At 40.1% G+C, this 25,445-nt stretch overlaps 1 protein-coding gene across 1 annotated transcript; it reads left to right on the top strand.

Annotated features, from left to right (window-relative positions):
* Positions 1 to 5,042: 5,042 nt before the first annotated feature.
* Positions 5,043 to 24,952, top strand: myrfl (myelin regulatory factor like). The gene is made up of 27 exons (XM_076111315.1): positions 5,043 to 5,115; positions 5,844 to 5,937; positions 6,426 to 6,487; positions 6,867 to 7,272; positions 8,426 to 8,629; positions 8,729 to 8,924; positions 9,447 to 9,523; positions 9,912 to 10,022; positions 10,094 to 10,187; positions 10,283 to 10,483; positions 10,570 to 10,678; positions 10,774 to 10,883; positions 11,408 to 11,553; positions 13,019 to 13,189; positions 13,295 to 13,357; positions 14,345 to 14,391; positions 14,753 to 14,914; positions 15,141 to 15,188; positions 15,300 to 15,384; positions 15,968 to 16,042; positions 17,058 to 17,169; positions 17,973 to 18,044; positions 18,286 to 18,372; positions 19,636 to 19,643; positions 23,900 to 24,065; positions 24,618 to 24,760; positions 24,844 to 24,952. Exons 1-27 carry the CDS (start codon positions 5,043 to 5,045, stop codon positions 24,950 to 24,952), a joined length of 3,231 nt encoding a protein of 1,076 aa, XP_075967430.1.
* Positions 24,953 to 25,445: the final 493 nt, after the last annotated feature.

Genomic DNA, 25,445 nt, shown 5'->3' with positions numbered 1-25,445 from the left:
GCTGATAATAACGTGGTGGTATTAGTACCTTTAGTGCAACAAAGAGCAGAAATAATAATCAGTGTTAATTAACCTGACTCGTTATCACCTTTGCTCAGAAACCAGCTTCAGGTGTTGATGAGTTTTTGTTTTTTCTTTCAGCACAACGTTTGAAGTTTCCTTCATCGATGAGTCAGAGAGAACGTTAGCAGTCATTCAATCATCTCGTTAACTTCACTCGTAACCTTGTGACGCATCGTGGATATTAATATTCTGCTCCTCCTGAAGAAGACGTTTGATTTGAACTTCTTGTAGCTCCAACAGAATAAAAAGGTGAGTCACACCGCGATAAAGCAATCGCACAATTACCCAGAACAAGGAACGGACCAACCCGAGCGCAGAGTCACTGTTTAACGTTTGTGAAGTGGTTTTTATTTCATTTAAATGTTTTTCTGTTTTTTATGAATCCCACTCACATGAACCACCTGCCTGTTCTTCTTCTATGGCTGCAGACACTTCTTCTTCTCTGGTTTGTTTTATTTGTTTAACTCTTATGCATCACTCGGGACATTTTTAGATTTTTCTATTATTTTAGCTAAATGCATATGGAATACATTTTAGCAAAGGTGTGAGTTTTGTTTTTAATTTTTAGAAGTCGAACCTCAACTACTATAATAAGTTTATAATAATAATAAACTGTGGAGCCAAAGTACAGACACTGTAATGTCCCTGTTGAAATAAAGCCAAACAAGAGAAGAGAAGTTAAACAATGAAACAATAGATTAAAACAATAAAAAAGTATCAATGACATAAATACAAATAAAGAGAAAAATATAAAACTAAAGATGTTAAAAATATATATTACGTATAAACCCTGATGGTGCTTTCACACATATCAACAGAAACATGAATTTAAGGTGAAAATAGAAAAGTGAGGCACAGTCGTTACCACAAATTTAAAAGAAACTGAATCAACCCCAAATCTTCATTCCTTCTCTTCTTTGTTTGTTAAACATGTGAAACTCATCACTGAGGCGCTGGCAGGAAGCTGTAATCTGTGATCCACATCACCGATAAGAAACACAATGGAGTGTGTGATGACCATGAGATAAGAGTGGACAGAAGAGTTATTGTTAAACGGAAGTTATGTGTCATTACGGAGTCAGCAGAAAGGTCAGAGGTCACAGAAACATGACACGATGCTGCAAATATTAAACACTGTCGTCGGCATAGAAAAGAGTTGAAGAGCCACAAAGCTTGATTACAGAGAACCAATTCAACATCAAGTCCAACTGTATTCTGCATGTCATGTAACGCATTAGGACTCAATGGAATCTTCACTCAAACTATTTCACATGTAAATAAAACATTCAGCGTCTGAATGATATTGTTTTTATTGAAGTAAAGATATAAATATAAGAGCTGGTGTATGTTCTCGTTTTCATTATTTAGATATTCTCATATTCTGTTTCTAGAGTTAACTTTTCACTTCATTTCCAGCACGTTTTAATTCAACTGAGCAGTTCTTTGAAGCCGTATAAACTCTCTGTTTTCCGTATAATTAGCACCAGATTACAAAGTGACGTCCAAGAAACTTCCTAGAAAATTGTTAGCAATTTATGGGCTCATAAAATGAAGCATTTAAAAAAGATAAACTATACAAGCTGTGTTAAAGCCGTCTTCACGCTGCCAGGAATTAAATTAAATTCCTGCCGTCTAACTCTTGTATCTGTTGGTTGTTTAGTTGGACTAAAGAACAGGATGTCAGGGTGGATGATTGGTTCGATACGACCACTGACTTTGATATGTCTTTGGCGTTTTGTCACCTAGCAACAGTAAAGTTTTTAAACCACGATCAAGTCATTTCTGTGACCAAACTTCACCCATAACCGTCCACTGTGTCGTGTATCTCTGGTCGTGATGGAGCTCCACCTGAATCTGCAGCTTTATAGCGACTTTTATCTCATTGTTCATCAACTTTACTCTTCTGGTTCACTCTCACTGCTCTCATCGAGGCGTTTTCAGAGGAAAAAGCTACAGAAAGCTTCTGTTCACTTCCTGCTCGGCAGCAAACAGCAGAACGACTCAGTTAGCTGCTGAACATAGCGGAACATTTAGAAGATAAAGAGACCGATGTTTACCTCAGGAGGTGGTGGAGACCAAACACAGAGAGGATATTGGACTTCCATTAATCAGGTGACACAAACACAAAGACTACAGATGAATCCTCATGTTGATCTGTAACATGTGGGAATAAGAACAGCTTGATGCTGCTGCAAACAAGAGGACACACACATCAGTTATTGTAGGTTTGATTTTGAGCCTAAAGCTAACCAAAGCTTAAACAATGACAAACATATTTTATTACTATTTGTTTGGAGATCTTGTTGTTTTCAAACTTGAAAAACCTGCTGCAGTGTCTTTACATGCTGCCAGAGCGGTAAACCAATCACACAATGTTAGGAGATCAACCAACGTGTCCAACCAGACCTCCGTGGACTGATTCTGGCTCACTGTAATAATAATATCTCTGATAACAAAGGTTTGTCTCAACTGACGTTTCTTCATCATTTTCATATGAACTGCCTGAAGTTTGCAGAAGCCGAACTTCTCTCCTGTCTGTGAACACATTGTTTGAGTGTTGAATGAGCCCATGTGGGTCTCCGGTGTCTGACTGACGAGAAGAACTGCCCTGTAGCTCCACCTGCTGGACAGACGAGAAGCTACACTCGTCTGGAATTAGTTTGAATTTATCTGATTTGACACTGATGTTCAGTAAGAGATGAATATAAATACTTCATATACAATACCTCAGATTATTTTACTGGTATACTGCATTGTTTTTCAACATACTTACATAGATACATAGAACCACTGGAACTACATTGATTCTAGTGCAATAATTACATGTATTATAGTGTAATGATTACATTGATTATAGTGCTATTAATACATCTATTATAGTGCACCAATTGAACTGATTCTCGTGCAATAATTGCACTGATTACAGTGCTATAGAAACATTTTTATAGAGCGATAATTACACTGATTCTGTTAACCTCTTCTCAACTTCTTATTTTGCAGTCGTCAGCACCTTCTGCTGGATAAATGATGGACGTCTTCCTCTTCCTACACATCGTCTGTGGAGGACAGTATTTACTCATGACGCACAACAGATAAGAATCTGACAGGTATGTGTGTGTGTGTGTGTGTGTGTGTGTGTGTGTGTGTGTGTGTGTGTGTGTGTGTGTGTGTGTGTGTGTGTGTGTGTGTGTGTGCGTGTGTGTTTATTTCTATCTTTATGAGGTCCAGTTTTAGCCCATAACAGGACATCTTACCTTGATCCAATACAACAATGTACATATATGAAAAGATAACTGCAGACTCATATGAATATATTGTGACGGTGAAGTAGTCTCCCTCACAAATTGCCATATTTTTGCCCAATTTTTGTTGTTTCATCAACTGTAAGTTTGAAGTCTCAGAACAGACATTATGACTTTGTTACCTTTGGACTGAGCCAGGCTAGCTGTTTCCCTCTGTTTCCAGTCTTTATGCTAAGCTAAGCCAATCGTCTGCTGGCTGTGTCTTCGTATTTACCGTACAGACATGATTGTGGTGCCAAACTTCTCCTCTAACTCGGCATATTTCCCAAAATGTTTATTTATTTATTTTAAGATTGAAGAGTTAGAAGGTCTGGAATGAATGGTTGTCAATGAGGGTCCTCACAAGTATAGCGATACAAAAACATGTGTGTAAGTGTGCACATCCAGCAAGATGGTTTATGGCCTCATCACACACACACACACACACACACACACACACACACACACACACACACACTCTAGTGTCAGGTGTGTCAGGTGTGTGAATGTCTTTCACCTTTTTCCTGTTCAGAGCTCAAAGTTCAGACGGACAGAGACGACCCACAGACGCCACAAACAACAAGAAGAAGAATTCATCTCTAGAAGGTCAATTTCACAACTTAAAACCACAGAAGAAGACTTGACACATTTGCAGGACTTGTGCGAGTAAATATCTGTCTCTAATAACAGATGGATTGTACCTGAGGACGAGGCGCTTGTATAGACTGACTGACCGACGGACTGCCGGCCATCTTGAAGAGACGGACAGGTGTGTTTGAACAAATATGTCTGCGTAACGCTTCTGCCTCACTACGGACATTTTGGCTTTTCAAGTTTTACAACATTTTGACAATTGTGTGAGTTTTGGTTAGAATTTAGAATTTTGGAAGCTGAACCTCAGCTCCTATAATAAGTCTATAATAACCTGTGGAGCCAGAATACGTGTAAAAAAGTGTAAAATCTGTAATTATTGGTTTGGTTGTGTTGCAATTATGCTGAAAATGTTTTCTTTTCATTATGTTTTCTTTTCATTATTTTTGGGGAGGTCTGTTGTATAAACCTGCAGCTTCTTGATGAATATTGAAACATCACTTTCACTTCTGTTATTGATTTTTATTCGTGCAAACTGAACTAAACACAAAGTCTGCTAGTTCCTCCATGTTTGTTCACATATTCAATAGGATGCAGTCAGAATTCCAGTTGTTAATGTAGCCTTCTATTAATAAGAGAACACTATTTACCGTATTAAAAAAGGTTAATGTTCCGTTAAATGTCATGTTTTGAAGTGACAGAAACCCATCGCCAGAACTTAATGTTGCACATAACAGAAGATCTGTCACGATTGTCTCTCTCTTTATTCTAAAAATGATTGAATTGCAGCAATTTACCTGTTTTATTTATGTGGCCTTTATTTCTGCTTTGTAAACTAAATTTAGCCTTAAATGTTCTGTCAAGTAGCTTTAAAACTACAGAAGCCTGTTTTTGCTCCCTGAAGCTACACAATGCTTAGAAATGTTTTAAAGCTGCAATGTTACGTCAACACCATGAAATGTAAATATTCAAAGCATCTTTATTTATTTATTTAGTATTTATTCATTTAAATTTAAATTTTAACACACATTGTCTGTCCTCAGCTCCAGCAGGGGGCCCTCCTGATCGCTCCTCACGCCCCGGCTGCAGCGCCTCCTGCTGGGCAGCATGGAGCATGCAGCAGGCCGGCTGCCTCTCCAGGTGCTGGGAGAGAACGAGGCGCTGCAGCAGTTCTTCAGTGGTGAGCAGACTCATAACGTCACTTCAGTCCAAGAGTCACTAGAGGAATCCATGTGGCTTTCTGGTTCTTGAAGTGGTTCCAAGGGTCTTTGAGGATGCTCAAGTCCTTCAGGTACAGGTAGTTCTTGTGGACCTAAGTGGGCTCCTTGGAAATGTTATTTTAGTCCTTGAAGACCACAGTCCATGTTCCATGAGTAGAAGGAAGTCTCACTGGTCTTTGAAGAGGTTCAAATGGTCCTTGTGGAGGTTTCACGAATTCTAGAGGAGGTTCTACTGGTCCTGAAGAAGTGCTCCAAGTTGTCCTGGAAGTGGTGCAGGTTGTAGAGGCAGATGTTTTGATCCTTGAGGTCATTCTTGTGGAGTTTGCTCGGCTCCTTGAAAAGATTATATTGGATCTGAAGAGGACAGCCCAAAGGTCCGTGCGTGCTCTAATTGACTTTGCGATGATCTAGTTGTCTCTGAGTTGGTTCCAGTGGTCTTTCAGAGGTTCCCCAGCTCCTTGATGAAGTTCTAGTTGCCCTTGAGGAGATCCGTTTTGTTCATGAGGTAGTTCCCGGGGTCGCCAAGGATTCCTGTGGCGATTGAGGAGGTACCATGGGTTGAGGAGGGGGTTCAAGGGGTTAAAGAACACATTTAGACACTTTGATGCTAAAATGAGTAATAAAAAGAGTCTAAAAAGAGTAATGTATTACTGTGTGTGTGTGTGTGTGTGTGTGTGTGTGTGTGCAGGTCAGGATGTGAGAGGTGTGTTGGACAGCTCTGTCGCTGTGGATACGAGCATCCTGGAGCAGTACCTCAGTAATGACATGGATCCCAACAGCTTGTAAGATTCACACTCACATGAAACTTTATCACTCTCCTGGAAAACACTTCCTGATTTCACCAATTATTTTGATGTTTTTGTGTAGTTTGCTCCTCAGAAAAGCTCCTACAAAGTCCAATACACATATTGTTATTTACATTTTGATGATTATATTTTAAGTGATTAAAAAAGTGGACATAGTATGCAATAAACTAGACGAGTAGCGGTAGTAGTAACAGGAAACCAACGGTGTCGTCTTCATTCCTACACACGCACAAACAGCATTGACCTAGTTGGTTATCAGCTGAGGGACGTTGTAAATACAGACGTCTGTCTACAGAAAGAGGAGATCCCATTAAACATAAACCTTTCTATGGAATTGAGAAAACAAATGAAAGAAATACTATATTCTGTCTACAAGCTGCCAGCTAATGAATGCGTGGGTTACTAGATACTCCACACTGTTGATGTGTTTCTTTATTGGTTTCTGTGTTTGTTTGTTTTCCCAGCATGCTCCCTGAGTCTCCTCCTGACTCGAGCTCGGAGGCCTGTTCACCTGCACAGATACCAGGTACTGTTCACAGCTTCAGCACCACATGTACTGCAAGACAAGTTTTAAATAAAGAAGATTGTCTTTTTTATCTATTTTAAGTCGGCACTATCAACATGGTTTATACATCGCAGCTCAAATTCACATATCAAAGTTTGCTAAAGTTGAACTCTACACAAAAAGCTTCATGAAACTGTATCTTACGCCTCTACGAACAAATCTACAGATGGCGGCAACTCCTTCAAAATTAATTGATTTCCATCCAAAATTCTGCTGTAAATGTGTGAAAAAAAGGAGGGCTGACTTATTTAGTGACAGTGTTTATGTCTTTGGTTTGAGTGTGTTTTAACATGAAAATTAGCAAACAGGGTGAAACAAAATCTACTTCTCTGATTGGCAGACTTCCACTACAAGGCGTCCTATTGGTCCAACCAGCAGACCATCCAGCCAACACAACGGCCCGCCCCCTCGACGTCCTGCCGCTTTAAGGACCGAGACCCCGCCCCAGCCCCCCATGAGCTGCTGACCCACGATCAGCTCCACACTTTGGGCCTCACAAACACTTACATCAAGTCTGGCACCTCACCTGCTCCGCTGCACCAGCACACACACCGCTCACCTGAACACACACACTACGTGAGTCCAGAGAGCTGCCCGCAGGGTTACACCCCTCCCACACCACCTTCCCCGCCAATGCCCCCCTCCAACAGCTATGCCACGCCCTGCGCCGGTCCGGGCCTGGTCCCAAATTTAACCACGCCACCTTCAACCTACCTGCTGGGGTCCACCGCAGTGCTGCACACCTGGTAAGGAAACCTTCAGCACTGTCAGTTTTGTGGCTTTCAGTCTTTACTGAGTCGCCAGATTGTCATTTTTACATTCTGTAAGTTTGGCAGAAAATTTCAATATTTGACTGGCTGAATAAATATGTCATAAAAAAAAAGAACTTGACACGATAGTAGCAGTCTGGGTTCGTCTGGAAAGGCCCCCCAAAGCTAAGAAACCTCAAGGATCTGGATCTAGACTCTAGCTACTGACCAAGGAACCTCCAGTAATGGTCCAGTTCATAATCAGACATGAGTTCACAGATGTATTTTAAACGCAACATTTTGAACCAATTCTTCAACAAACTGGTCGCCAGTTGAAGGGAGGCTAAAATAGGGTGATTGCACTCTGGCTTGAACAGGAATACATTAAGTTATAGTAGTAACAGGTGGATAAAAGCAGCTTTCTCCAGTGCAGCAGAGGGTAGAAGAAACCCCATTTCAGTTATATTCTCAGGCTGGGAAACCTTCTTGACTTGAGCATCAAACATGAAGTCAGAGGACTCCCAGATTTCTGGGTACAAGTTGATTGTTGCTTGACGTTGGGTTGATCTGGATATGTGGATCGGATATTGTTTGACGTCCAGCATTTGATCTCTTCAAGGCACTTATGTCATGAAAATATACAACATGGTGTCGTCAGCATATAAATGTATACTTATTTGCAGATAATATAAAGAGGAAGTATGTAAACAGAAACGGTAGAAGATCTAAAAATGAGCCTTGTGGCACACCACAAGTTAGATGGGCGGTAGAGGATGAAGCATTACCAATAGCAACATGTAAAGATTCAGAGCTATCATTCCGCCAGTAAAAGGCTCAAGAATATGACTTGTAGTTGCAAGTTTTAATCTTTCAGAGCCTCCGGCTCTCTCCCCTGGAGCCCCGTCCTAGAAGACGTCAACCAATAACACCGCGTTATCCCTTCACGGCAGACATGTACGTCCTCATGCATGTAGATAATAATGGATTGGCCTGTAGGAATCTAGAACGTGTAAGGGCTGTAGGTTTGTTAGGTGTCGTTCTTGCCGCTGTTCTAGACAAAACTTTGCATTTAGAAATCCCCAGACGGTCGGTAGGTGGAGATCTCTAATTATTGGTTGTTTGGTCTGAGCTCTGTTTCTTCCTGCTTCAGCTCCTCAGAGAGTAAAAAAAGAAGGAGATCTGAGTCCGAGGAACCGTCGGCAGGAATCGAGGCCACCTGCAGTGAAGGTGATGGGACTCAAGGTGGCAGTGTAGGGAACGGCGTCAGCAGTTCGGGATCCTACCAACTTCTCACATGGGAACACTACAGGCTGGAGGATTGGATCACTTCTTACGACGGCAGCTACCAGACAATGTGAGTATAGAACCAGCTGAATCAGTGTTTTTAATTTAAAATCAAGCACCAAGCACCTGCACAAAGGAGCAGTTTTGATTTCTTCTTCTGCGTTTCCAGGTCTCCTCCTGCCTACCACGTCGACACAGATAAAGGGTTCAACTACTCTGCAGCTGACGAGGCCTTCGTCTGCCAGAAGAAGAACCACTTCCAGGTCACTGTTCACATCGGCGTGGCCACTGAGCCAAAATACGTCACAACACCTGGCGGGCCGCAGCAGGTCGACCACTTCCAGATAAAAGTGTTTGGGGTCAAGGTACGTAAATAACGTATATCTTCGCTCTGTGACCAGCAAAATATAAAAACAAAGAAGTATGCGTTTATGATTCAAGATAAATTACTCACAATTCAGTTTGCCTTCAAGCTTCAAATGAAAGACGTAAAAAAAACATCCAGGACTTGGCCTGAAAAATAGTACAAAGAGAAAACAATTTGAAAAAGGGCCAGAATAATCTAAGATCAGTTTAGCACAAACACTGAAAGCAGGGAGACATTGCTAGCCTAGCAGCCGGTAGAATTATAGCTACTTGCAGATCAGCAGTGTTAACCTCAGTGTCGTTGTAAGAGGCCGAACTCTACCGTCAACAAAACCCAACTGGTTCTGGGATGGATTGGTGACTTGTTGGTATCTTACAAGATGTAGCTTACAGCATCTTGATGAAACACCGCTACACCTACAAGATGTTTTTTCAGAGAAACTGGAAAGCTGCTGAATATTGTCGGAAACCCAACCAGCTGGGGGTGTTCAGTATTTTCCTGTTGTTCTCACTCCTCACAGCTTGAATCTCCGAGCCACCAGGTGACCATTGAGCAATCTCAACCCGACCGCAGCAAGAAGCCCTTCCACCCTGTCAGGTAGGGAAGCATCCCTACATGCACCATGTTAAGTCAGTTAAGTCAACATCCTCACCAGTTGATGATCCAAGTAGAAAACACGAATGTGGAAGAATTCTAAGCTTGACAGCCCTGCTGTGCCTCGTTATGATTGGATGATAGCTGTTAGAGGAGGGGCTTTGTGAATAGCCAATCCCTGAGCAAACCAGTTGTTTGTATTTTTACTTCACCGACCACAAGGGGCAGCGATGAGCCTATTCTCACTGCACTCAAAAACCTAGTCATTGCAGTCGTTGGCTTGAAATGTTATATGGTTCATTAGTAACTTTTGTTTTCAGTGTTTTCTATGTTAAACTTTTAACAGATCAGTAATGCAATATTTTACAAACGATAAACTATGTTCCACTAGGGTCAGTTTGCCCAGCGGCAAAATCACGAAGGTAACGCTCGGCCGACTGCACTTCAGCGAGACGACGTCCAACAACATGAGGAAGAAAAGCAAACCCAACCCCGACCAGAGGTGTGTGGGTGACTTTATGAATGAACTAAAGAACGAATGAATTGTGTTTAATTGTGTTGTGTTGTTTGTAGATATTTTCAGATGGTGGTCGGTCTGTACGCTGCAGTGGGAGGAGAGGAGACATTCCTCCTCACAGCTCTGGCGTCGGAGAGAATCATTGTCAGGGTAACAACACCGACTTCGAAGCCAATTAACTATGAACCGTGAATTAATAAGGAAGATGTCTGATTTATAAAACTGTAGCCTCTCACCCTCCTCAGGCCTCTAACCCGGGTCAGTTCGAGATGGACGGGGACGCCCTTTGGCAGCGTGGGGCGGTGAAGGACGCCATGGTCTGTCAGGGCCGCGTGGGCATCAACACCGACTCCCCCGATGAGGCGCTGGTCGTCTGCGGCAATGCCAAGGTGATGGGCGCCATCATGCAGCCGTCCGACCGCCGCGCCAAGGAAAACATACAGGACGTAAGACGACGTACAGATGGGAGTAACATTTTATATTTCTATGGAAACGTCTCACAACAAATGTGCTCATCTGTTTGTTTTTTCAGGTCGACTCTGAGCAGCAGCTGAAGAGAATCACTCAGATGAGAATAGTTGAGTTTGATTTTAAACCAGAGTTTGCCTCCACCATGGGGATAGACCACACCCACCAGACAGGTGACGAGATGCGTTGTTAAAACTTCATCACAACGTTGAAACTGTTATTTATTCATAGCACCAGGTGAGTGTGATGCTTTCTGATTGTGTTTCAGGTATAATAGCTCAGGAGGTGAAGGAGCTGCTGCCATCGGCGGTGACGGAGGTCGGAGACGTTTCCTGTTCTGACGGAGAGAAGATTCACAACTTCCTGATGGTGGACAAAGTAATCTCCTCCTCCTCCTCACTCTGATGTGTTTGTCTCTGTTGGTTAATGATCGTTGTATGTTGTTTAATCTATCTATTATTTATTTTGAACATGGTGTCTTCATATGTCTTGTTTTTTTCTGTCCAACAGTCCAGAACCAAAATATATTTAATGAAACAGAGAAAATCGACTTTCACTATCAAAAGTTTAATAATTAATGATTTTCCTTCCACCAACCAATTGTTTTAATTGAATAATGCTTTAAGTATTTTTTTTGGTATAAAATCTAAATATTTTGGTGCTTCTCGCTCCATGTTGTCAGATAAAAGGCTTTGGACCAAAGATCCAAGTTTATTAGCTCCCTCTGAACAACTACCGTCCTCATGAGCCTCAACAACAAGCATGCTACCAAACCTGAAGTTGAAAATGAAGAATTACGTCTGTCCCAGCACAACAGAATCTCACTTAACAAAGAATTTTGTTAAAGTTGTCCAAACTGTAGTTCCTCTGATTCTCTCTTCCTCTTCCTCGTCCTCCTCCAGGAGCAGATCTTCATGGAGAACGTGGGGGCGGTGCAGCAGCTTTCGAAGCTCACAGACAACCTGGAGACTCGGATCCAAGAGCTGGAGGTCTGGAACCGCCGACTGGCAAAGCTGAAGAGCCTGACAGGAAGCCTGCGCTCCACCGGGTACCTCCATCTATCTATCCATTCATCCATCTATCTATCCATTCATCCATCTATCCATCCATTCATCCATCTATCCATTCGTTTATTCATCTGTAACCCTGACTGTAAAAAAAAAAAACGTAACTCCATGTAATCTGTGTGTGAGGGCAGTTCAGGTTATTAAGTAGAACACCATGAGTACTGATAAAGTGTGTGTGTGTGTGTGTGTGTTACATAACAGCAGCATCACTGTGTTATCAGTGTATCACAGTTCAAGGCCGACCGAGTCTCTGAAGGCTACTGAAAACGTTTGTGTGAATGACTGAAGAGCTGCAGCCGTAAAAGACTTCCAAGAATTAACTGCAGCTAAAAATAAAGATGAAGTTGTGAAGCGTCACAAACTGGCCATTTCCTGTGCTGTGGTTTTACCCATTGTATGTTTCTTGTTGAAAGGCATTGTGGGAAATGTAGGCAATGACGAACTGAGTCATAATTCCACGAGGCAGGTTGAAGGACAGTAGGTTAGCAGCTGAACTGTGGTCAAGATTACAGACTGAGATTAATGGAGGTTTGATCTTATAAGTGTTGATAATTAATTGAAAGTATTACTATTTAGTTATTCAATTATTATTGGTTAAAGCTATTCACAGAACTGTTTGTTTTACTTTTTGCAGTCAAGACTGTTTTTAAAGTTAAAATCTCAAAGGTCTCTGTTTTGTTCTCTTTGGCGACACTCGTGGCGATAAGCGGTAATTGCAGTTGGGTTTTTGGTTCCCATAGATCCAAACAGTGTCGGGAATTCCCAAGAATGTCACCACAAACACCAAGTTTATAATACTGCAAATGCAACGAGGGGTTCCATTAGTGGGGGAGAGACTAAATCCGGCCCATTCGTCAGGAAAATATGTTGCCGTTGCACGTTTCTGCAAACCACGGATACGTTGACATTTTAAATTTGTTTAGTTTTTGTGGCCGTTGCTAGTGTTGTGAGTAAAACCAAAAGTATATGTTGAGTTTACACTTCTTACGTAAGACAGTTTGCTGGGAGTGATTGTTGTATAAGTTCGCTAGTTACGCTTGTTAAGTAACGCTACGTAAGAGAATCTGTTAGGGGTGTAACTAGCGTGTTTATTTTACGCCAGTCATGTTGTTACATTACGTTGTTGCGTTGTTACGTTGCATTGTTACGTTGCGTTGTTGCATTGTTACGTTGGGTTGTTACATTGTTGCGTTGTTATGTTGCGTTGTTGCGTTACGTTGTTGCGTTGCGTTGTTACGTTGCGTTGTTATGTTGCGTGGTTATGTTGCGTGTTACCTCATTCGATGATATACAGTGACTTAACCAACATTTATTTAAAATAAAATATTCAGCTTGAAAGTGTGGAAATGATGGATCATATTTGGTTTCTGGTAAACAAAAATAAATCCACCGGGTTCGTCTGTGATTTCAGAATTAAAGGTGGAAGTCTTGTGTTTTCTCTAACAGGAAAGCCAGGAAACACAGCAGTGTGTCGATTACGCTGAGTACGGACACTGGGAATAAGACCAAGACTGGGAACGCTAAGAAACCAGGCTGGAGTCAGAAGTACAGCCACTGTCTGCGTCATAAAGTCCTCAAGGCCAGCATCTTCACCCTGATGACCACCATGGCTTTGTGGTGAGGCATGCTGTCACTTCCTGTTTTTACTTCATTGCAATAATATGTAAAACGAAGTAAGACAAATATTAATTAACCACGATTATGCTCTGTGTTTGTGTGCAGTTTCATCTCTATCACAGCTCTGTTCTTACTAAATTTGAGGGATGGAGACATTGAGCAGAACAGGTAAAAGAACAACTTAATTAATTAGTATTCCCTTTGTCACCACTGACAGTTGCTGTCTAAGTGACTAATGGGGGCAATATGTTCTTTTAAATTGCTCCAGTATTGAATGAGAGCGCTGCAGACGACAGACGCTATACAGGCTTTAGTGTAATCCTTTGGTGGAATTTCTCACTGTCGATGTACGTCCATTAAAAGTACTTGTTGTTACCACTGACAGGCTCAGATTGTTATTATAAATGTCGAACAACATTATGCTAAGAACCCTACAGAGTAATAAAACCTTACGCTTGATCCGGTGTGTTTATTATTGTGTATAACTAAGTTTTGCTCAAGGAGAAGTCTTGTTCTGGAATCTTCCGAGAGGTGACTTGTTGATCTGAGTGAGAGTTGAAGAGCGGAATGTAAGCAAGAGTTTTATCGTGTTGGAGTAATAAAATTGTAGCTTGGTGTTATTTTATAAAACTTCCAGTGTCATGGCTTAATATTAAGCTGATTTTGACAAAGTGGATGAAACTTGAGATTTCCTGAACGAGACTTCTCCGTCAGCGAGACACACAATAAAAACTGATCGGATCAAGTGAAAGGTAAAGAAAAAGGTTTTATTTCTCTTTCCATAATAATAACCTGAGTCTGTCTGTGGCAAAAAACAACAACTTACATTGACGGTGAGGAGTTGCCCAATATGATAATATTGCAGCCCGTTTAGCATCAGCTGTCTGCAGCGCTCTCATTTAATACTCCCCCCATTAGTCATTTAGATGCAAAGACATTTGCGGGACCGTTGATCCATACTGGAAATGTAAACGTATACGTTTTGTCCTGTGGGCTGCTTCAGTACTTTTAAGCGTGTTAGTCACTGCCTCCAAATCTGCCTGTGATGTTTATGGGGTTGTCATAATTTTCAATAACAATAAAACTTAATTACGACATCATTTTCGTGTTCTGTGTGGGGTTTTGTTTTTTCTGATTGTTGTTTTTGTCTGCTAGTAACAGCAGTGTGGTTCCTCTGCAGACCACAGCCTGGAGCAGCACAGGTAACCTACAACTTCACAACACGGACTGTGTTTACATTCACTTTAATGTAGGATATAGTCTGAATAATGATTATTATGTATCCTGTTCACCTGGATAAACAGGTAATCCAGAGTCCAAAGTAATGTCAGATCATGTAGCGATAGCCACTGACTGTTCATTCATTCACATACTGACATGGTGACAATGTTGTATTCCAGAAGACAATTAGAGGCGCTAGAGTTAAATGTAGTATTTTGTATTTGTTTCACATGATTCAAATCCTCACATATATTGGCAGCAATGCTAATTTAAAAGGTGGATCAATAGAATGTTTAAACCACTTGTTTTTTTATAACGCTAACTCCCACTTCTCTCGACCAGTCCCACCCACCAGTCCACATGGCCCCTGGCCCCCAGACGTGGACTTCTGTGACCTGCTGTACTGTGAACGGGTGTACTGCTGTGAACCACCTGCAGGGGGCAGCACTGACTCCAACATCACCTCCACCGAATCAGCCGGAGAAGAAGCGTCTGATCTGACAGGTAACAACAGCTTCCTTTATACATAATATACACATGAACGTAGGAAAGAGGAATGTCAAAAATAAACAGATGTATGCATCATATAAATGAATGTTTGAAATAGATTATATATCAAATAAAGACAGTCAGACATGCACATGGTTGGATATCACTGTCGTTACTTTCAGTACTAACTGGATGTGATGATGATTCCTGCTGTAATGGTTGGTGTGTTTTTGTTCTACAGAAATGGGAAAAGAAAAACTTTATGACAAGCTGAAAAATGCCAGAGACTGTGAGTGTTCACGTCACATTTTGGAGGGAGGACGGCGACTGAGCTGACTAAAACAATCCAATAAAACATTTACACACAATGTGATGTATCTCAATAATTATCTTTTATCAGGGACGAACACCACCATCCATTATTTCATGATCAAAGAGAACCAGCAGGTGATTGACAGTAAATACTGCCTGAGAGGCGAATGTGGGTAAGTGAAGAAAACAGACCATAAATACACCATAAATACTGTATTATCTGTGTGCTACAACAGGGTAAGAGCCTTATAGATAATAGATAATTATATAGCAATACTAATGTGAAAAACAGCAGCAGATTTTTTGGAGGGTTTGTTTATAGAACCACATAAAAACTCAGAACCAATGATGATCAATGATTCATCAATGATTTATGATGAAGCGCCTAGACACTAGCTTATAACAGTCTATATTCTTTAAATAAGTAAAAGCAGCAATACTCTTCTGTAAAAATACTCACAAAAATGTACTTTAAGGTTCAAAAGTAAAAGTACTCAATACAGAAAAATGAGCCTTATCTGTGTTCACTATTATACACTATTATATATTTTATTAGCTGATTCATTTGGACTTTGTTTGCTTGTTTTAAACTGTAGCCTGAAATGTCAAATTATTGACAAATATAAATCAACATGTTTGTGAATTTGTAGCTTTTAATTTATTTTATCTTTTGAATATTGGGGCTTAGTTTTCCCCTCAGTTAGAAAACAACTTGTTTAAATGTGAGCTGATATGTTTTCACTGTGGTTCCTTCAGACCAGGTAGATACACCTACAGAGTTCCCATCAGCCAGTTTGTCCCAGTCAACATGAGAGTCACGCTGCTCATGAAGTAAGTACTCACCGACTGTAAACATCCAAACAATATCTGGTCTAAAACACCTCCATGAAAACAGGAATTTAGACCACGATATAATTCTATATATGTTCTTTATATATAAGTTTTAGTTCAACTTCTTAGCTAACAATTAAATGTGTCCAACTGAATACTACATACAAATAATAACTTTATCTTCAGTCTGAATATAATAATAATACAATCAATGATGATTTGGAAATGGGAACTGTATTAACAAACAAAAGGTACAAAAACAACAATAGCTTTAAATGTTTTACAGAAAAATAGTATGTTTGGTTATTTTAAATTGATCGAGTTAAAAATTCATAATTTAGCTAAAGTCAACACTTTTTAAATGTCTCTTGTTACTAAAAAACATTAAAGTCATGTTAACAATATTAGCCTATAGTTTATAGAATTGGGACAAAGTAGTAGCTAATATATGCTAACTCGGCTGATTAGCATACTTGCTAACACTGCTTCTAATGTTTAAAGATAACAATTATGTGTCCAACTGCTTACATAGAAGATTCTATAAAAAGAGGTTGTGGATATAGAAACTTGTTTACCAAACAAAAGGTGTTCAAGTAAAGAAAGAGAGAGAATTGTTTAATGTCAAAAATACATAACTTAGCTAATATTGGACTCATCGACTCATACTTTTTAAATGTCTTTTTGTTACTAAAATACAAATTCTAAAAATATCTAACTAATTAAAATTTAACATTTGCAATGTTAATAGTGTAAGTATTAGAATTGGGACACAGTAATAGTTAATATCTGCTCAAATAACTTTTGTGATTGCTAACGCAGCAAATTAGCACACTAGCTAACATAGCTAGTTGATGCTAATGTTCAAATGTTGGCATTAGCATCGTGCTAGCTAGCTCACAGTTTGGGTTAATTGAGCTAATTCTTCTCAGTTGTTTTTCTAAATTAGGGACTAAAACTAAAGATATGACAGTAAATTAAACATGTTTTATATATATTTATTTTTACTTCTGTGTAGTTCCACAGAGCTGCTGGTGGTTCATTTGTGTGGCCTCGATGAGTCGGCCTCCTGCTCTGCTCTGCTGGATATGAACACTGTCACTGGGAGCAGATACCCACCAAACACACAGGTAGATATCGTAGATTAACATTACCTATTGATTGGTTGATTGATTTATTACAATCTGAGCTTTAACAGTTTCATTATTATATTTTATTTGGCTGTTTCTGATCCTACTGACGTGGTTGAAAGCAAAACAGTAGCACATGGAAGCATATTTGTCTGTAGTGATGAGTAATAAGCACCGAAAGTAGCCAAATAAGTTTTCAATACACACTTTTATGTGTTTTATGGACAATTAAAGGAAAATTGCTACCTGTAAAAATAGAGGCAAACTGAACATCAGTGCTTGTGATGGAAAACTATACATGTACGTGCTTGGATCAACTTCTGTGTGTGCATATATTGGTTTTAGGGTCACTGAGGTTCCAGTCCACTAACTCAGTTACATTACAGTGAATAATGCAGTGTGTGTGGGGTAAACACTGATGAATAATGGATATGTGGCAGGGTTTCTCTCACATCATGACAACGACATGCTAATCACAGCTACGCTCACGTTAATCCATGGACACCAATCACACAGTGACACGTGTGTTACTGCAACATACAGGATGTCATGAGCATGTTTTCTCTTCTCTCCGGCACCAAAAGATCAATCTAATCAATAATATCCGGATTAATTTAAAAAGATAATAATCTTTAGTTGTTTTTAACATTCATTCAGAATCGGTTCTAAATTAAATTATGTTTTAAATCCAAAGATAAGTTTAAAAAGTGTGAGCTTGATGTGACATTTATTGAAAACTGAGCGTTTGTTGAGTAAACATAGAGCTAATTTTTGATGTTTTGTCTCTCTGTGTGTTTCCTCAGGGAGAACATGAATGGCCGCTTCACGTCGCTCGTCTTTATCACAGCTCGTATCACTTTCGCTCCACAGTGGCTGTAAGAAACTGATGTTTTTTATTTCCTGTCCTCTGCTTCTATAAGAAAGGGTTTCATTAAGCACAAGACCCCTGTTTTTATTATTATTTTTTGATTATTAACAGATCTATGATGGCATATCAGGAAATATGCCATAATATTATATCTATATTATAAATACACACAACAGCCTTTATCTTGTAGCATCCATACTATATTAATATAAGTAATAATAAGTGCTTGTACATGTCTCTCCTCTCAGGGTCAAGCTGACTGCAGTACTGACCATCACTACGCGGGGGCGCTCTTCACCGACTACCACTTCTACTTCTATAGACGCTGCACAGATGCACATTTAAAGACAAATAACAAAAGAATATTAATATATTAAGTGCAATTATATTAAATATTTGTTGGTCTCACACAAAGAAGACAATCTGAGTAATGTAAGCAGACTGTCATCGCTTCTGCTTTTGGGTTTTTTAAAGCTGCAAATTCAATTTTATTGTCATACTCATCACTTTTGCTGATTGTTCTGGGAAATTGCAAAAAAAAGAGATGCAGTGGACTTTTTTTGGATCAGATAATCACAATATCTCCTTTAATGTTCTTCTATTTACCATCTTTATTGTCATTTCTTTCCCTCTTTCTGAGAAAGTGTTTAGCTTGTAGTGACGCAGACCAACAGAAGAACAACAGATATGTACAGATATCTGTCAATGGCTTTATTTTCTCGAATTACCTTTATTTTTCTGGCTTTTCTCAAATCTTTGGCTTTTTTGTGAGATACTGTGGAGTTTAACCTTGTTTCGGCCTGTAAAAACAGAAAGAAGAAATATGAGTATAGTATACAGTCGACCTATGCAAACTGTGACGAGGCATTGCTCAGTTTGAAAAGTGCCTGGAATGAATTAGTTTGCTGTTTTGTGTTTTAGTTATTTTTATTGATGAAGTTTATTTGCTGTAAAGTACTGATCTCATTCTAATGGAACAGGATTCACACCTATGTGGAAGAAATTTGGGATTATTTTCAAAATCCCAAGCAAAGTTTGATTTTTGAGCAAGAATTCTGAGAAAAAAGCCGGAATGTTGATATCAGAAATTTTGTTGTTCGCACTTCAACTGTTATTTGTAATTTAGTCTCAAACAACAAAACCCTGAGAAAGATATTCTTCTAAATTTAGGAGTTTCATTTTTTTTACTTTGGTCGAAAAGCAGTAATTACAAGATAGTAAAGTTATTTGTTAAAAGTAAAAATATATATGTAGTTTTAGTGATTTGTGTGAAATTGTTTATTAATTAAAGAATTAATCTTTTCTATCAGTTGAACTGAACGTGACTGAATCCTGAATGCTCTGCATTATGGGATATTAAAACTAATAAACAGTGAGGTATATTAAAAAAATGTCATTGCATCTATTTTAACTATAAATCTACAATGTAGGATCTGGAATGTAAAACATGTCGCCAGTTATGAGGACTTTCATTGACTAAATTCACCCCGCAGCCTTTTATAGTGACCTTAATTTGAACCTAAATCTCTCTTCAACCCTAAAGTCTGAACCCCAAAGTGAACACTCAAAACTGTGAGGACGCACACTTTGGTCCCCAGAAATGCAGGTAAGTCCCCACAATGCTGTGTGATGTCTTAGGTCCCCACAGTGTACAATAGGTGAATATGTGGGTTTTATTGTACCTCTTTACTTTTTGTAGCGTTTTTAACATCCATATTGGCAGGGGTGGAAGATGTTCTGTCAAAATACTTAACAGTAAAAGTTTAAAATGCAGTGCATCTACACCAGGAGTGGATACCGTAACAAAATAAATAAAATATATTGACAATAAAGTTAATATGAGGAACTTTCATTTTGTGTTGATTTAGTCGGTCCCTGTGGACTAAAGTGGTAGTGTTTCTAAAGAAGAGGAGGAGGGGGGCTGAGCTCTCCTCCCTCCGGAGCTCCTGGATCTGGGCCTGTCCACGGTGGATCGGTCTCTGCTGGAGGATCTGGGTCTGTCCACGGTGGACCGGTCTCTGCTAGAGGATCTGGGTCTGTCCACGGTGGATCGGTCTCTGCTGGAGGATCTGCGTCTGTCCATGGTGGACCGGTCTCTGCTAGAGGATCTGGGTCTGTCTACAGTGGACCGGTCTCTGCTGGAGGATCTCGGTCTGTCCACGGTGGACCGGTCTCTGCTGGAGTCTGAGCTGAAGGAGTTTCTGGTGAACCTGCATGATTTCATCTCGTTTCACCAGAATCCGGCCCGGTGGCTCTGATGACGAGCATTAAGAATAACTCTATAGAAACAGACCATCTTCTCTCTGATGGTCTATTTACTGATGGAGGTCTGATGGAGGATCAGGACCAAACTGAGACTGGTTCATATAGAGCAGGGGTGCCCAATACGTCGATCACGGAGGTAGTGTGAGTAGATCGCATGCCATTCAAAAACAATTAGATGTCCGCATGGCATTTGCCACTTGATTTTCTAACACACGGGTCACCATGTATGCGCAGTCAACCACGCGAGCTACTGCAAAACTCCGGCGAGCTAATTAGTTAGCCTTCCAATTTATTTCTACTAAAGAAGCTAAAGCTGTAGCGCCATGATTTGGGAAACTTCCAAAATCTCGCGTCAGAACTGGAGACTCAACGGAAGGCGTGCGCGTAACTTGACAGTGCGCGCTACACAGAGCAGATTGACAAGTGTCTGTCAGAGTTTGACAAACGCTTTCGAGACTTTGCTTTACTCGAGCCAGTTGCTACACTTATGTGCTGCACATTTCGGGAAGATATTGAGGTTGATTTACTCGCATCAAAAATTGCAACGCTGTTTCACCTGAACTCGTCTGGAGTGGAGGATGAGATTTTGACACTGCAAGCTGACATTCAGCTGAAGTCCAGGGCTCATGGACAGTTTTCTCACAGAGGAAAAGTACCCAAACATGAGGACATGTGATCCCTTCTTGACTGCATTATTCGGCTCTACATATTTATGTGAGTCAGCCTTTTCCCACATGAAGAACATTAAGTCCAAACACCGTTCCACCATGACTGATGATCATTTGAAGTCTGCTTGAGGCGGGCTACCAGCAGCTACTGTCCGGACTATGCAACTCTGGCCAATTCCATTCAGTGCAAGTCATCAGAGTAAGGTAATGACCAAAAATGTACAGAATTGTATTGTGCCGTAAGGGTTCATGCAGTTATGCAAGGTACGCCAACATGTATTGTAAATATAAAGTATACTCAGTATATATATATATATATATATATATATATAAATAAATAGATATTCAGCATTTTTAATGTAGGTAGATCATTTTGACTTGGTCATTTTAAAAGTAGCTCGCAAGCCGAAAAAGTCTGGGCACCCCTGATATAGAGGATCAGAACTACACTGAGACTGGTTCAGGACCAGGTAAAAGTTCCTCACTGTAACTTTAACTGCAAATTAAAAATGAAAGTAGTCGCATATGAATGTAAATTTAAGGAGAGATGGTTGGTTTTCTTAACATGTGAACTCCCTCAGCTGTACACACACACACACACACTGATGACTAATTCAGGCGGAGGAGGTGCAGCAGCAGAAACAGACTAATTAGGTGTCAGAGAGAAACGTCTCCGCTGCAGAGACGAAGGTAAAGTTGCAGAAAGGAAACACACAAACACAGAGATGGACGTCCAGCACACTGTGAGTATCCGTCACTATATAAACCTGTTTAATACTCAACTTATATATATATATATATATATATATATATATATATATATATATATCAGTTCTTTAACTACGTTGATGTATTTGCCGCAAAGAAAAACGTTAAAAAGGATTCTAAAAACAAGAATCTTTCAAGCTGCTGCAGGAGATTTCAGATGTGTTTTCTCTTAAAAAAATATTTTTTATTTACAGAAATCAAATTTTGTGGAGCAGGACTTTAAGTTTTCCCTCTTAGATTCTTGAAATATATGATGAAAAGTTCTCTGCAGAAGAAAGCAAGACATATTGTCTTTGCAGTAATATTGATTACAAGTTCTGCAGATTCATTCTGATACAAGATGCTTTTAATTAACACCGTTTAATGATTTTTAAAGGGGTGTATTGTTTGTGTTATGTTTTATTTCCCATGCTTTATTCTATTTAACATAAAGTATATTCATGTTTGGCATTTCAGAAAATATATAACAAATATTTTTTGTAGCCTTACAGTTGAAGAAGTTGTCTTTTTGATTGTTGTTTAAGGTTTCAGATCTGGATCTTTAATTTCTTAAACTACAAAACAATCTAAAGGAGAGGATGAACCCTGTGGATTTTTATGACAATCAAACCTTTACTAAACTTTACATTCTTACAAAAATAACAACTCAAACATCTATCCGTCCAAGAATTTGAACCAAAACAAGTTCACAACAGACACATTTTATGTGTCTGTTGATGCATTTCCTCTAGCGCCGCCTTCAGGTGGAGAGACGCGCTTCATTGAGCAGTTTCACACAAACACTGAAACATTGAGACTTTCTTGACGTGCAAAGTTGTCTTTTAAATTGACAAACATCATCGGAGTAATTCATGGCACAATTCAAACGGGATCAAAAAATGATTTGTCTCCAGCCGCTAAACTGCCAGACACATCGTTTCTCAAATAAGGTCCTATGTGGGGCCCACTGGACGAAGAGGGACTGAGGTAAACTGTTAATCCAAACTAAAAAAAAAACAGGTGTAACGTTCCTGAGTTTCTACAGGTAACTAATCTCTACTCCGCAGTGTGTGTTTATGTGTGTGTGTGTGTGTGTGTGTGTGTGTGTGTGTGTGTGTGTGTAGCGGTGTCATCTGTCAGCTCGGAGTCTGATGGACAGATGTCTCCTGTCACCACGGAAACTGTCTCTTCCAGGCTTCCATCCGTCCTCTTCTGAGGCATGTAATTAACTGATACCCTATCCTCTGTGTGTGTGTGTGTGTGTGTGTGTGTGTGTGTGTGTGTGTGTGTGTGTGTGTGTGTGTGTGTGTGTGTGTGTGTGTGTGTGTTGCAGTGCAGGCTGGGGGCTCGACATCTCTCTAAGATTCAGGAGGAGTCGGACAGTAGAGAACACAGGTAACAGTAAATACTGTACTTTTTACTGTACTACATTTCAGAGGTACATGTTGTACTTTTTACTGTACTACATCTCAGAGGTACATGTTGTACTCTTTACTGTACTACATCTCAGAGGTACATGTTGTACTTTTTCCATATTGTTAAAAAGAAAGTCTACCACAAACCTTCGTCAATAAAGTCGAACAATTAAAAAAAGCGCAGCAGCTTCATGTGTTGAATTTTCCCATAACAGCTAAAACCCAAGCCTCCAAACATCCACATTTGTTTGGGGGGAAATTCAGCCCAAGATGTTCAATGTGATGTTACGTTTCACATTTAAATAAATGAAGAAGAAAGAAAATAGATACAACCAAATAAAAACTTGGATGGAAACATTTGCTGCTATCTGCAGACGAACTGGAAACTCAGTCTGGTACGACAATCTGATAACTGTGTGTGTGTGTGTGTGTGTGTGTGTGTGTGTGTGTGTGTGTGTGTGTGTGTGTGTGTGTGTGTGTGTGTGTGTGTGATACTCCACCGAAGCACGGCCTTGGCAAAGGGATACGTTTCTGTGATCAGACCCGACTGTAAACAAATCTCAATGGAAACTGGTTTATATGGAAGTGTGTGTGTGTGTGTGTGTGTGTGTGTGTGTGTGTGTGTGTGTGTGTGTGTGTGTGTGTGTCATACATTATTTTATTTCAGGCTTTAAATCTGGAGCCCTGGCTTTTAAATTATAGTTTTTACTATTTTACACCACATTGAGCTATTATTTTTTTTGTCATGTTTGTCCTTTCTCTCTCAGCACCTGTTTCCTGCCTCCGATCGTCCAGCAGCAGACGGGTGCAGCAGGTAAACCAGGTGTGGACGAGGCAGAGAGGCAGGAAGTGAGGCGTCTGTCTGACTCACCGTCACCGGCTCTGTACGAGCAGCAGAGGAAGCTGGGGGACAACCGGAGTCTGCTGGAGGAGGTAACGTTTAAGATGAGGTGTGGGAGACAACCCCCGGTTCTTTAAAGTGAAGTCAAAGCTTCATGTGTTAAAGCTGCATTCTCTCTAGTGTCCACCAGGGGGCGACTCCTCTGGTTGTATAGAAGTCTATGAGAAAATGACTCTACTTCTCTCTTGATTTATTACCTCAGTAAACATTGTAAACATGAGTTTATGGTCTCAATCTCTAGTTTCAAGTCTTCTTCAATACAGCACGATGTTCATTTAGTACATTATGGTCCATTTAGAGTCAAACAGTCCATAAAGCAGGGGATGCTTTAGGAGGAAATGGAGCATTTGTTGGGGACTATTTTCAGTGGTGAATGAATCCACATTTGGTGCTCTAGTGAGTATGAGTGATGGAGGAGTCAAAATAAACTACAGTGTGATGATGATGATGATGATGGTGATGAAGGAACAGAGAGGCTCATTGATGTGTTACACACACAACACTTGTTAGATACATTCAGTGTGTGTGTGTGTGTGTGTGTGTGTGTGTGTGTGTGTGTGTGTGTGTGTGTGTGTGTGTTTCAGTTGGGTCGTATCGAGGCCGAGCTCCGAGACTCGGTGCGTCTGGACGTCGAGCGTCAGCGTGAAGCCGAGTTCCGCCGTCGACAAGAGAACAACCTGCTGAGGACACACCTGTGTTACCTGAGCCTCAGCCAGCGCGTCGCCAAGTAAACACTCGTATCCTTCCGCCTGAGCACTATATTCTGTGTCCAGGTCACTTCAGGTGTCTCCTGTGTCGTGTCCTCCACAGACCCTGGGTCAGCAGCTACTTCAGGAAGTTCCCCATGCACATCTACTGCCTTCCTGTCCAGGCGGCCAATCACAGAAGCCGGAGGCGGGGCCTAACGAAGAGGAGATGATATGGTTTTTTTTACCTGAATAATAAATGTAATTTCTTCCCCGTCCATTATTTTTTCCTTATTTTAAAGTCCTTAAAGTACAAAAAGACATATTTGTACATCAGGATCCAAACTTTAGATTTAGAAATTAGAAAACTAATATTAGACTAAAAGTGTCCTCTGCAGGATTCTCTGTGAACTGCATGGTTCACTTAAAGTCCTATTTTGTTTAATGTGGCCCTCTGCTGCCATCTAGTGTTTGATTTAACACGAGCAGCAGAGGAAGAGTATTAAGACCCTTTACTGCAGTAAAAGTACTAATGCCACACTGTGAAAATACTCCACTACAAGTAAAAGTACTAGCAGTTTATTAGCAACTTGAGATTAAATATGTTACTGTAAAAATGTAAACAAATCAACTGAATTGTTGGTATTTTTATTGCTTCATTTCTAATATTTCTTTTATTTTTAATGTACCTCAAATTACGAAAACAAAAACTTCACTCCTTCCACC

This window comes from Anarhichas minor, unplaced genomic scaffold (genome assembly GCF_050575085.1).
Source record: "Anarhichas minor isolate MPS153535 unplaced genomic scaffold, ASM5057508v1 ptg000045l, whole genome shotgun sequence".
Taxonomy (NCBI): domain Eukaryota; kingdom Metazoa; phylum Chordata; class Actinopteri; order Perciformes; family Anarhichadidae; genus Anarhichas; species Anarhichas minor.
This window is presented reverse-complemented; position numbering and strand designations above follow the sequence as displayed.

Bases quoted from the DNA above. Each gene is read 5' to 3' on its own strand.
- myrfl (XM_076111315.1), top strand. From the start codon at position 5,043: ATGGAGCATGCAGCAGGCCGGCTGCCTCTCCAGGTGCTGGGAGAGAAC. The intron at 9,524-9,911 runs GTAGGGAAGCAT...ATGTTCCACTAG, and splicing joins AAGCCCTTCCACCCTGTCAG to GGTCAGTTTGCCCAGCGGCA. The intron at 24,761-24,843 runs GTAAACACTCGT...TGTCCTCCACAG, and splicing joins CTCAGCCAGCGCGTCGCCAA to ACCCTGGGTCAGCAGCTACT.